Source organism: Aythya marila (assembly GCF_965140915.1).
Source record: "Aythya marila genome assembly, chromosome: 16".
Lineage (NCBI taxonomy): Eukaryota > Metazoa > Chordata > Aves > Anseriformes > Anatidae > Aythya > Aythya marila.
In genome coordinates this window covers 8,283,912-8,297,650 of record NC_139057.1, presented here as the reverse complement: position 1 = coordinate 8,297,650, position 13,739 = coordinate 8,283,912, and the positions used below count along the sequence as shown (strand labels likewise).

The 13,739-nt window shown below is 40.7% G+C and overlaps 1 protein-coding gene across 6 annotated transcripts in view; it reads left to right on the top strand.

Moving 5' to 3' along the window:
- BCAS4 (breast carcinoma amplified sequence 4) overlaps nt 1-13,739 on the top strand; it is a 74,774-nt gene that overhangs the window by 17,543 nt on the left and 43,492 nt on the right. Inside the window, exon 6 of one of the 6 annotated variants that reach the window (XM_082773096.1) lies at nt 737-1,571. The exons of the other annotated variants lie outside the window; for them this stretch is intronic. Within the exon in view, the coding sequence (XP_082629222.1) occupies nt 737-778 (42 nt within the window). The 3' untranslated portion in view covers nt 779-1,571. Of the gene's footprint in view, nt 1-736; nt 1,572-13,739 lie in introns of those variants that run through there. 6 annotated transcript variants of the gene reach the window in all.

Here is a 13,739-nt window from a genome sequence, read left to right as displayed (position 1 = left end):
TGACAGATACTCAAACCCAGTCTGAGAAGCATACAGAAAAGAGAGGGATGGTAGGTGTACTTGAAAAATTGTTCTGGAATTTTGTCGCATAGTGTAAAGAAGCAGATAGTTAGAAATTCACTGTAAGTAGATCTTTTTACATCATTATTCATAAACCCTTAATACTGTAGTGGTAGTGGGTTTTGTACCTGCAATTGCCTGGCATATTGAAAGCAGATAAAATGTCTTTTAAGCTTATAAAAAGTAGTGTTTCCATTTTAATTTTCTTACTTTCCATTGTACTCACAAAGTGTCCTTAGTGTTTTGGTTTGTGCTGCCAAGCAATGAGTGTGTATTTTTATTTGGAGCATAACTTAATGTGCTTTGTATTTCTTTCCAATAACAGTTTTTAAGTTTAATATTAAAAGCATGTTAATTTTAATTGTTATGAGATTGTTGTCAATTATTGATGATACTCTTAGGAATTTTCAGAATTTCTTACTGAGCTTGGAAAGAGATTATTTGTTTGTTTGTTTTTAATCCCCATTTTCTACTAATGTGATCTCTAGAACAGCAGCTGGTCATCTGAGGAGGGTTTTGCTGTTTTGTCTGGACTAAGGTGCTCACTAATGGTTTTGTTTGGTTTGGTTGATTTTTATTTTTTTATTTTTTTTTCCCCTGACACCTAGATTTGAGTAAATTGAACTGGGAACTCAGTAATGGGATATGAAGTATTGTCAGTTTATTTTACCTGCAGCTATGCTTGAGGTTGATCCTGTCCCATTCTGATTTGGACTGATCTGCTAGCTGCTTTGGGAGCCGCAGAGAGGTGGCAATGGTTGTATGTCAAGAAAGGCAACGCTTCAAAATAGGAAGATACAAGCAAAGGGGTGTAGAAGGCCCAGAGGTCAAGATTTCAGCTACCTGAAGCTTTAGCCCTCATTCGCCAGCTTCCCTGAGGGAGCTTGCACAGTTGTTGAAGTGGAGTCTGAGCTTCTTTACAGAAGTCTGGCGTCTGCTAAGGACAACTTGAGAGAAGCTGCAACACTGTGCATGGACCGCAAACGAGCAGTGCCACTGGTGTGAAGGAACAGGAGGTGAGGGCGCTTGGGGCTTGCACACAGGAGTAGAAGTACAGACGTTCACATCAGGGCACTGAGAACATCAGAGGAGGCTGGGGAGGAGAAGTGGGGAGCGTGGGCTGTAGCATCCAGTAGGCACATGCACAACAGTAGGTAGTTTCCAAGCAGGTGCGAATGGAAGTCAAAATACAAACTGCTGCCCATTCCCTACTGAATGATTTTGCCTGAATGCACTTGCAGCAAGTGTGAAAAGTCTTTGCACTAGAAATGTCATTGCTAGAGTGTCCAAAGCAAGAGAATACAGTGGTGTGTAAATAAGGACTTGGGTAGCACATGTTATGAGTTATATACACAGCCATAGGGAGAAGTTGTAGTGTGATTGCGCCTTTACAGAGAATGACTGCTGTAAAGGGGCTCTTGTACTAAACAGGTGTCGCATGGAGGAAATCAGCTTTTAATTGAGCCATCACGCTGAAACGTTAGCAAAAAAAAAATAAATGAATCTAGTTAACATTCAACAGTGAAATTAAAATAACAATCTAGATTCTTTTTTAATCAGTGCTAAGAATGGCTTCTGACTTCCTGTTCTCCAGTGGGAAGGGATTAGGCCCTTCATGTTTTGAAAGAGACTGAGCCAATTCCTGTTGCAAAATTCCAGTAGAGATCAAATGAATGAAAAAAACAGGAAAAACTTGATTTGTCAGAAAGCCACCTACATTAGTGCTCTCATCTCATTTCTGTCATCAAAATTGCTTTTAAACTATAATTGCATCTCACTGACAAAAGCTTCTGGCTACATATGTAAAGATTTGTAAAATATTGCCTTTCTATAAGCTGGGTTGATCTGTGCCAGAAAATAGAAACCCAACCTCTGCATGTAAAGAGCTCCTCCTCCAGAGGTCAGTTTCAGTGCCTCTATTGGTCTGTGTTGATGAGCTTTAAATATATTCTGCAGTACGTGGTTTACTAGGCTTTGATGCTTGCTCATGAAAAGCAGGAAAAAATTTTGCTTCAGAAACATTTTACATAACAGTGCCATGTGCAGAGTTAAAATGAATTAGTTACAGAAAAGATATTAGCTGGTGCCAGAGCAATAAGCAGTAAACATCTCTCCACCCTGCCCTTTTTTCACATTCCTTTTGGCGGCGGCTGTAAGGAATGCAGCAAGCAGTGGCTCCTGCTCACACTATTGATTTAAGCATTTGCATGTTATACATTGCAGCTCTGCACCAGCCTGTTTTCTTGGGGCAATATAGGATGTCTTGGGTTGTATCAGATTCTCTGTTTGTACTGTCATTTCTGTCTTCCATGTGAGGCTCTGTGCCATCATATCCATTGTTAAAGAGGACTGTGTGCAGTCATTGTTACAAAACAATGCATGTAAAATAGCTCACGATTCCGGTGGTTCGGGGTTTCTTTTCATAAACGTGTGCTGTGCTGCTATAGATTCTTTAAAAAACAAAAGCAATAAAACAAGAAAAGCTTAAACTTGGCCGCTGTGTCTCTAGCATGAATGCCCTCAGGCCATCCGAGCAGCATGTTGTGAAAGGTGTGGTTGAGTCAATATCTTAGCAGAATTACTTCTCTGCATTTTTCGCACATCTCAGTTTCTTTGTTACAGGTGTGCCATTTATATCTCTGGTGTTAAGAGATATTAACCATGTTTTGCAATATATTAAAAATATTCTCTTCTATTAAACAAAGGATGACTATTTTCCCTGTTCCTGTGTTTCTTGGGTTATGCTGTTTTCCTCGGTTTATGCTCTACCAGCTACGGTTTAAACTCTAGCTGAGATGCAGAAACATACTGCAGATTACATGATGTTAGGGTTAAACATCTCAAATGTATTGTAATCCACTGAGAAATTATGTTCTTGCCAGCCATAGTTGTGGTGAGCTTGTTGGGAACTTTGTTTTACCATATTTTTGTGGATTATTGTCTCCACGGCATGGTATGCTCCTCCATTTATTTCTGTAACCATGTAATATATACTTCTGTAATAGTGTCTCATCGGAGGAATGTCTGTAGAAATTGTGGTCTGTGTGACAAAAACAGAAATTCGTCTTTATTTTGTTCCTATTCTTAATTATTCTGTACACACACACACACACACACACACACAAAAGTTCAATTCATAACTTATGGTAGGGGCTGTATGGCTTAACTGAGCTCGGGATGTGCATCTTGAAGCACACAATTGACGGTAGTTCCAGGCGCAAACCCGTTGCTGCGTAAACGCACCAGACAAATGGTGGCCAAAAGGATAGATGTGTACCATCATCCTGATGGGAATTAGAGGCGTACAGAAATAAAAATGGCTTTATTATAGTTGTACCATAAATCTGCAGTACAGCCTGGCACTACATTGAAATGTCCACAGAACATTAAGTAGGAGGCTGTCTCCGTGAAACTTGTTTGCTGAACTATGATAACACTTCAGCTTTCCACTTCAAGTCCTTTTTTTTAAAGGATTAAGGTAAATACATGATTTTTCAGAAGTGAATGAACAATCAATTTTATAACCGGATAAACTGGTACAAGACCCAAGAAGATACTGTGAGGCAGTAAAGGGTTTATGCAGAAAAATCCTCACTCCAGATATTCCACACAGAGTAATTTCTCTGTTAAAATCTGCATGCAGTTGGCACAAGAAAATATTGGAAAGGAATTCTTATTCTGATGTGTCTTTTATAATGCAGAACACGTAGCTTGTGGATTTTCACAGTATCCTGATGTGATACTCAGCTGTGACCTTCACTGTAAATCAAGTTATTTTTATGACTGTTTTTTTTTTCTGGAAGTGCATTTATAGATTAAGGTGAATGAAATATGAAGGTGGTCTGAGAAATGAAAATCTTGATCCTGCATAAATACTTTCAAATCAAATTAATCCTAAGTATGTGTAGATATCTACTCACATGCAAAATGATCCACAAAATACTGTTGTTTGTGAAATCAGCCCGAACTTTAGCATTCCCCAAAATACCTGATATGACTTGTGTATGAAGTGAGGAGTGAAGTTAGTGAGGCTCTGGCATTTTTTTTTTTCCCCTCTTTGTTTTAACAAATCTAGTGTAAGGCCACAGTCTGTTATGAAGTTGCTTGCTCTCCAAAATGTCTTGGGTAAACAAGGTCAGTTTGAAGGAATTATAATTTTTAACAGGCATAGTCTGACAAACGTGGGTCCTACTTTTGTGCTCTGAGCAGTGTGAGTCTTACTCTCGCCCCATGTCGTGGTCTGCTTACGGAGTTTATTCTTGCCTTCCTGTCTGCCCTCCCTCACTTTCACACAGATGTCCAATTAACTCTCCCCCTGCTTTTGCTGCCACTCTGATGGTTCTAACTGGGACGCCCACCACCTTCTGAAAATATTTTATCAACTCGTTTTCAGTGCCTCTCTTTTTTCTGTATGAGACAGTCACATATGGAAGCCTCCTTCAGCATTCTGCTGGCTGCCTCTGTGACTCATTTTCTTGAATGACTGCTGTTCTCTCGGTGGTTGTGTGTCTTTCACATCAGTTTTGGTTGGGACCTTTATTTTTTTAGAGTTGCATTTCATCTAGGAGCATGGGTAGACATTAAATGCATCTAGAATAAATACCTGTATTACATGGCAGTAGTGAGACAGGAATAACTTGAACTCAAATAAGTGAAGTGGCTGTCAGGCTTTTCTGATGAACATGACAACTTGGCTGGATCTTTTGTTGGTATGCAGAAGTAACGTGAAACCAGCGTTTGTTTTTCTTTCATATGCTGGGCTATTAACTGGGGCAGTTTAGCAGCTGCTTATGCAGTGCGGAGGGGCACTAGAGAAGAGACAGAAATCAACTGGGGTTGAAAATCACTACAGCTGTCCTAGTGCAAGCTCTTCTCTCTTTGTGCTTTCAGTTTAATATATGCAGTCTTGAAGTAGCAGTAAAAGGGGTAATCTTGGTCCAACATACTTTCAAAACCAGGAACTTGTATGTTGCTACAGGGGAGATGTGCATCTTGTTTTCAAGCATCAAAACTGTCCTAGGTAAATACACATTTTTGCAGCAGTCTTAAAAATTATGCAAGCTGTTAATAAAATCTGTGCAACGGTTTTTTTTTTTTTTTTTTTTTAGTACAGAGAAAGCTACTCAATTAATTCAAGTTTCAGGAAAAGTGCAGTAAGTAAGGAACTAAAGATGGTAATACTTACACATATGGGTTTCATTAATGTGAGAATGAGTGAAATGCTAAGTGAATTTAAGGAACACCTGGTCTCCTTTGTGGAGAGGAAAGATTGATCTGGTGTGGAAGAAAAGAGGCTTGAGCTTTAAATACAAAGGATTTGGGGCCAGATAGTTTTTTTTGTTTGTTTGTTTGTTTTTTTTGCACAATTAAGAATGTCTGGTGTTCACATATTTGTGACATGGTTACATCCTGCTAGTGTCCTTTTTCAGTCGTGTGCAACGTAGGCCAGTAGTTGCTTGCTTTGGTTATGACCAAAGTTATGTTGTTTTTCTTGTTTGTTTGTTTTTGATCATTTGCAGTCATCATAAATAGAAGCCCAACAGCCAAATAAAATTCTGCTAATATCAAATCATGGCAGGTAAAGTTAGGAATACACCCAAAGAAAAGAGACATCCAAAGAGCCTGTGGTTTTGTGAAGGTAAAACAGTTCTAGGCACTGGTAATAGGAAAAGGATGACATGGGTTTTGATCCAGAAGTTACAGTTTCAAGTTTCATGCACTGACTGACTTTATCATCGCAACTAGGAGCGTATATGGGAGCCAGTGTTCATGCATGGTTACTGCACAGTGAATTTTGTGAAAAGGTTTTGTCTCTTTTTCCAGTTGGTAAGTTTCTACCTTGATCGCCATCACCACACATGGTTCTGTAGGGAAACTTGCTTTGGGATTTGCCCATCTAGATCAGGACAACAGCCACTGCCCTGCTGCTGCTGCTCCTCAGCGGATCTGGCATACTAATGGCAGGTGCCATGCCCCAAAGTAGCCATCGGCTGCTTTCATGATAAGCACCAGTTCAAAGCATGAGTTTTAAAAAGGCACAAATGCAGATCTGTTTTTTTTTTGTTTGTTTTGTTTGTTTGTTTTTCTTGGCAATAGCTAATCAGAACTTCATGGCTTCAGAAATATTTATTCCTTGGTGACCTTGTGCCATAGCAAATTCCTTTTCACTCGCATTACTGAAAGGTTTGAGTGCTCTTTAGGAATATTACTAGAAACACACTGAGTATCAAATGAAATACCATCAAACGAAAATGAAGCTTACCATCATGTCTTAGCATCCCCTACGTCATAGGCCTGACTTTTAGGGTAAAATGTTGAACACCTTTAGTTTTCAAGGGGGTAAGAAGTTAGGAGGGTGTGTTTGTTTGTTTTTAAGTTGATTTCTAATCCTCGCTGAAAAATCGCATGTTTCACAAAGTGGGGAACCTTCGATCTGCAGGGTTCCATCCCTTCTGGCTGGGCCATTTTCTGTGGCTGGCGGGCACTTCTGTCCGCGTAATGGATGCGTTGCAGGAAAGGTGCTTTGCTGTGCTGGAGCCTCTAGGAGCCGTAGTGACTAGCATTTTTTTCCAGGGCCTTCAACACAAATGTGCACGCACGCACACTCACACGGTGGTTCCCTTCTGCATGCTGTCTCCCAGCATATTTCCCTCCCCCCAGCTCTTTTACAAACTGTTTCTCCCCGAGGCAAATTTCTTGCTGTCTGGAGTACCAAACATGCACAGGCACTTTCTTTTTTTCTTTATCTTTAAAATTTCCTAGTGTAGCTATTATAAGCAGCAGTAACTTAAAGGACTATTTTACTTTTTTTTTTTCTGTTCTTAGTGCATGTGTGCATAAAAAATAAAAAATGAACCCATAGTTTATGGCTAAGTGAGGCCAGGTTTCTCCTGTTTCTTTCTTTCTTTCTTTTTTTTTTTTTTTTTGAAGTGTCTTTACTCAGCAGTCACATTTTTTTCTTGTGGTAAAAAATGCAACATGAGCAGATGGCAAGTATTAACACATGAAATGCGGTGCCTGCTTGAAGTTGATTTAACAGTGCTCTAGGTTTCTGTCACTGGCGTTCAGTTAGTTAAGTAGTGTTTACAAGTTAATGAATTTGTTCCACTTGAAATATTTGATGGTATGTGCTGAGGTTCAGCAGTAAAGGGATCCTTTAGGAGTAATCGAGGAAAGCATGAGGTTTCTAGACACTGAGCTTGTGGGTTTTAGCATTTTTGCCATTAATAGTAAAATGAAAAGAGGCAAAAGGAGCCATAGTAGACAACAGCATACAGCATTTTCTCTTGCATTGGTGATGGTGCTCTGAGCAGGGCAGTGATACAATACCTTAGAGCAGCTCCATATCTGAATCGTATGTCTTGCTATTTTATTTCTATTGAATAGTCCCACATCTCAGGCAAGAATATGAAAAACAAAGTTTTATATTGCAAATCAGACAACACTTCCATATTTCTATATGATCTGCTTGCATTCTTGCATTCAAAGTATGAATGCAAACTATTACATATATATATAGGCTATATATAGCCCATGTTGGCAGCAAAACTGCCTAGAATGGGATGATCAAATTCAGCGTATTTTCAGTTCATGCCTAAGACTCCTTCCTACAATATGACATGCTATCTACCTAATAACACTTGAAACTAGGCCAGGTCCAAAAATTGCATTCACAGTAAGAAACAAAACAAATAGTGGTTGCTGGTAATTGAGAATCATGCGCACATGGGATTTTATACAGCTAATCCCTCTCTGCATGGATTGCTTAGTTTGTCAAAACTATGTCAACCTGTGAATGAGCATTCCTTGTCTGGCAAGCTGTAAGCATGAGTGCATGGGAAGAGTTAACAAATTGTGAGCAACCAGTTCCAAAATAGTATGTTTTAAAGGCTTAGTTGATATTCCTGCCATAAGTTTTTAAGTCTAATTTTGTTAAGGGTTTTGTAAAAATATGGTCCTCCCTCTACTAATAGTAGTTTATTCAAATAGGATGGAAGGCCAAGTTCCTGTTTGAAAAGGGGACTATAGCTGCTTCAGCTCTGACGTGAAATGGAAGATCCTAACTACCAGATAAGACCAAAGTAATTGCTCTGAATATGCACGAGTGCATCTTTAAAACCTTAAAGCTGACAGTGATTTACGGTGTCCCTTAGGAAGGCTTTTCTCTCAAGTAAACAACGCTTAGTTAAGCGCTGCTGAGACCGGTGCAGGAGCACACTTCTGGCAGGCAGCATGCAGCTCGCTCGACCCCGAGGCCTGAGGTCGGGGTATTTGTGCTACCTGCGAGATGGTCCCGTTAATCCCTGCCTGGCCGCCAGCCGCTCTGCTGCTGCATGGGGTTTATGCAGAGCGAGGAGACTTGTTAACCCCTGCCTTTTATTGGGCTTTGTGCACGTCTGACATCACTGGCAGCCAATCACGAGGTGCTTCGGGGCTGAGTTTAAAAGCTATTTCATAATATATTTATATTCAGTGCAGATATTTTGGGCCTCCAGTAGCATTCATTTTGTCGCAGAGTCCATGTGTCAATATGGCTTAAAAAAAAAAAAAAAGGTACGAAAATAACATGCTCGCTCTTCGTTGTTTGTTGTTTTTTTTTTTTTTTTGTAATGCAGCTGGGTGGTGAAATGCTGTAGAAAGTGTAGCTGGGGTGCTGGAAAGCAGTTATTGTGGAAACGATTTTCTGCCTCCAGCAGCAGTAATGCTGTAAGCCCATCTTGGGCAATTGTCGTGTGCTCCTCGTGAGGCTGCTCCTGCTTAAGCAGCCAGACCTGCAAATACTTCCCAAGCTGCTCTGGCTTGCCAAGAACAAAAATGCAAGACAATCTGCAGAAATCGAGCACGTGCAGAGCCACCCTGGCAGCTGGGCTCAGCTCCGCAGCGCTGCCGTCACCCTCACGGCTCAGCCCAGACCCCCCCCACACCCAGCCCTGGTGGGCCTTTTGCCTTTGCCTGGTCCCACACAGAGTTTTACTCGTACAAAACTCGTTCACAACTTGACCGTATTGATGGAGGGCTCTTTCCTGATCGTGTTTCTTCCAGAAAAGTCTGGTTAGTCCATCCCAGCCGCCACACCATTCCTGCTTAACTCTTGCATTTCCGGAACACCTGCATTGGGACCGTATGTGATTGTAAAACCAAAATACTATGATCATTCTTACAGTCTTGAAATTATTTTTGGTAACAGGTATAGCTTCTACAAAACCCTATTTCTGTTATATAAAAAAGAAATGGGACCTCAGTGGTGGGACTATGCTTTTTTTCCTTTAATTTTTAGTTTGGGCTGATTCATTTCCCAGTTAGGCACAATGGCTGTGCTCACGTCAAGCTGCTAAAATCTCTATTCACATATGTTCCACGACAGGCCTGCAAAGCGTACATGTGTGGGGCTGACTCCTTCATCCTGTTGGGATCCCAAAGAGTTTATCTGCTCCTGATCAAAAAGACTTTGAAGAAGCTTTTCAGATGCTAGCTGTATCTCTAGCATGCTGTTCACAAATGATTCAGAAAATGAGGCATACAATGAGATGAGAAAGCTTGTTGACACAGTTATTTTGAGATCACAGAAGTGAATGCCAACTGCAGAGAGTGTAGACAGACTGCAACATTGAAAGACAGGGTGGAAAAACTTGTAGCCAAAATGAAATGTCAATAAATACAAGGTGATGCAAATAGGGTTAATGTGAGTGAGCCCTGCATGGTGTTGGTCTCTGAACAAGCATCACAGCCTCATGAAAGCCTTCAGCTCACAGGTCAGTAGCAGGCAGGAAAGAAAATTGCATGTTAGGAATTATTAAGGGAAGTGCAGAGAAAGAAAATAAAAACCTTGCACCACTGTAAATCCATGGCTTCATCTTTAGTACTGACTGAAGTTCTGGGCCTGTTGCAGCAAAACTAGCAAAAGCACCTGGAACTGCAGTTTAGAACCACCTGTCTTTGAGAAGCAGCTAAGCAGACTAGGATTTTAGTCTTCTCTTTTCCACACTAAAGAAGGATTCATTAGAGTTTTTTGAAATCTAAAATTGCATGAGGCAGTAAGTAGAAATTATTATCAAGAAAACTAATTTTTTTTTCACGTAATATATCACTGAAGTTTGGAACTCAGTGTTGTTGTAAGTGAGAGATTTACATATGTTGAAGCTGATCAGACAAAGTCATTTAGCAGAGTTACCTTTCTAATTCTGAGATTCTTTATGCTGCAAATTCCTATCGGTTAGGAGAGCATTCAGAGCAGCAATGCAGCATACTTGCCCTGTTTTTATACCCTATGCATCAGACATTGGTCTCAGCTGGAGATGAGTTACTGAGCTTTGATTTGACAGCGTATGCGTGGTGGCTCTCCCTGTGTTTGTGGACAGATTTCTTCTACTGCTGTAGAACAGCACCATAGCTGCTGACTAGAGGTTGACGTACAAGCCAAACCTCATTGATCTTTGTTTCCTGCTGTATTACTCTTGGAAACTGAGTGTAATTTTCCATCTGCTACAACTTGTGGGTGGATCAGTTTCACTGTCTGAATGCCTTCTCATTGAGCATTAGAATATTGTATATTTTGTCAGGCTAAATTTAATGCTGCTGTATGCTTGCCATGTTTTTGGTATCTGCTGGATTGTCCAAAGTGCTGTGTGCTTTCATTTCCCATTGCCTTACATGGAAACACAGGAAATGTAGGACCAAGACCTATCTGTTTTAATACTTTATGAATGTTTTTTGCTGGCATGATTTCCCTTTTAGGAACGTTAGATTCATTCTAACTGTGAGGTCATTGGGAATGCCATGACTGTGATGTCACTGTGGATAAGAGGAGTGCAGTGGATGTTGCGTACCTTGTCTGTATCGCAATGCTTCCTAAGGACACCTACAGCATCCTTGTATCCAACCTGGCATGTTAGAATCTAGATGGGTAGACTAAATGGGTAAAGAAACAGAGCATCAGATTCAAAGAGTAGTTAACAGATTGTACTCTACCTGGATCTCAGTTACAGGTGTAGTTTGTCAGACATCTGCCTAACATCTTTATCAGTGACACGGAGGAGGAGACAGAATGCACCCTCATCAAGTTTATGGATTACAGCACACTGAGAGCTGTGCTCCAGAACAGGGCTGCCTTGCTGAGGACATCAGGAGGCCAGAGGAATGTGCTCACTTGAATCTCTTGAGATTCAAAAAGGATAAGCGCTATACCCTGTACTTGGGACGGACTGACACCCTGCTGTGGTACAAGATGGGGACTGACCGGGTGTAGAGCAGCTTTGCTGAAAAAGACCCAGGGATCTTTTCAGACAGTAGGCTAAGCATGAGTTAGCAGTTTACCACCAACCAGCCTTACTGGGCAATATCAACATGAACATGACCAGTAGATTGATGGAAGTGATTATTCTCTTTATTGGGCATTTCTTACAATGCACCTTGAATACAAAGTTTAGTTTAGGGAGCCTCAGTATAAGAAAGATGTTGATAAACTTGACTGAGCTCTAGAGAGGGCCACAAAGATACTGGGGCTGGAGCCCCCAGTCGGTGAAAAGAGCCTGAGACAGCTGATTTTATTCAGCCTGAAGAAGAGAAACCTTACAGGGACCTAATAGCAGCCTCCCAGTGCATAAGAAGTTACCAAGAAGATGAAGCTAAGTTCTTTGGTGAGGTGCATAGCAGGTGAAGAGGAGACATTGGTCATAAATTGCACTGGGGTGTTCTGACAACTTGGTTGGGGCTGCTGGGACCACTGTAATAAAATAGGTGAGTTTACATACAAAGTTTCATACCGATTAGTTGCCCGCATTTTATAGATAATACATGTAGTACTGGAGTACAATAACTGTAAAGATTCTTATTTAGTCATGTAGACTACATCCAAATGCCTTTAAAGTATAAGCTTGAGTTCAGTCATGTTGCACATTCATACTGTCTGATTGCTTTTTTACTTTTTTATCGTCTTAGACAAGGAGTCGAAAGGTTATTTTGTATTATGGCAATATTGAAACAAGAGAGCCAGCTTGCGAAGCAGGCTCTTTCCTTGACTTGGCTACTGCGACAGACACGGAGTGAATCATTCACCAAGGAAAGGAGGGTGAACTCCTTGTGTTTTGTTGTCTCCCTTTGGTCAATCTATTTTTTTATTAGTTTTATCTGATTCTCATTATAATTACAGACTGCCTTCTGGATATAATGCTACCTCACGGTTCAGATAGATGGTATTGTTTTTGTTTGCTTTTGTCTATGATATTACTCCAGAAAGTGAAAGCAGTTTGAGTTTTTCCTTGGGGACTTCAGCTGCTGTTTCATGCACAAGAGGCTCCAAATGTTTAAATATCTTAGACAAGAAAATGTGTTGGTTTGAATTGGTTTGTAAAGGGACCTATAATTTGAGGTTATTACTATTCTGGCATTGTATGTGCTCGACTCAGACACCGTATTAATAAAGAAAAAAGTGCTCATATAAGTCTCAAACTGACAGCTTTGGAGTCTGCTGTTTATGCCTTAACCCATTGCTGCAGAAAGACTGAGAGATGGGATTGGAGGTTTATTGGAGAATCCCTGGCCCTCCACTTTAGCACCTTTGGGGAAAAAGCTATCTAACATCTGTGGATGTAACTTTCAGTCCCCCAGGAACTGGACTGAAACAGTTGGCAAGTGATACATTAGTGAGTAATGAATACATTAATTTTGAGTGTTGGACATGAGTAGCAGACATAGATAGTACTGTTGGACTTTGCACATTTTTGTTTGAAGTGCCACTGGATAGTATGAATACAGTTTTTTTTTTTTCTTTTAATTTATAATTTAACTTGTGCAAGAAGGCAGAAAACGTACTTAACCAAAACCTACATAACCCTAATACCACGTGGGGTTTCCTCAGCAGTTAGGGAATGGAATAAATAGCCTGGAAATGCTGAGTTTAAAGCCCAAGGTTAACACGATTAAGACCACAGACAGAGTTCAAGTAATTTATTGCTTCTGTGCCTCTGTTACAATTACTGAATAATAGAAGTTAGAAACAACTTTCAGAGGTCATCAGGTCTGGTTCCCTACTGAAAGCAAGGTCATCTCTGCAGTTAGATCAGGCTTGCCAGGGTCTTGTCTGGTCGAGTTTTGAGCATCTCTGAGGATGGAGATTTTACGACCTCTCTGGGCACCTGTTCCAGTCTTTGAGTACACCATCAACTGTAATCTTTTGCATATGTCTGACTGGTATTTCTCTCTCTGCAACTCGTATGAATTGTGTGTAGCTTTTTTGCTGTGTTCTTCTGAGTTGAGTCCAGCTCTGTTTTCTCTTTAAGTAGCTCTGTCTTCATCTATTAGATAGTTGAAGACATCAACTGTATTGCGCTTCTCTTCCTCAGGCTGAGGAAACTGGCTGTCTTAACCTCTCGTCACAATATATGTGCGCCAGCCCCCAAGCATCTTGATTGTCTTCTGCTGGACTTGATCCAAATATGTCAGTGCAGTAAATCCTTTATGAATTGGGGAGTCCAAAACCAGACACAGTACTGTGGATTCAGTCTCACGGGTACGAGATAGTTTGGAGTGATTGCTTCCCTAAGTCTGTTGGTTGTGCTTTTACTCACACTGGTATGCCATTAGTTCTCATCACTGCCGAGACACCCCGTTGATTCTGGTTCAGCTTGTTGCCTGTGAGGGCTCCTGTACTTTTTTCTCCAAAGCTGTTTTCTAGCCAGCTG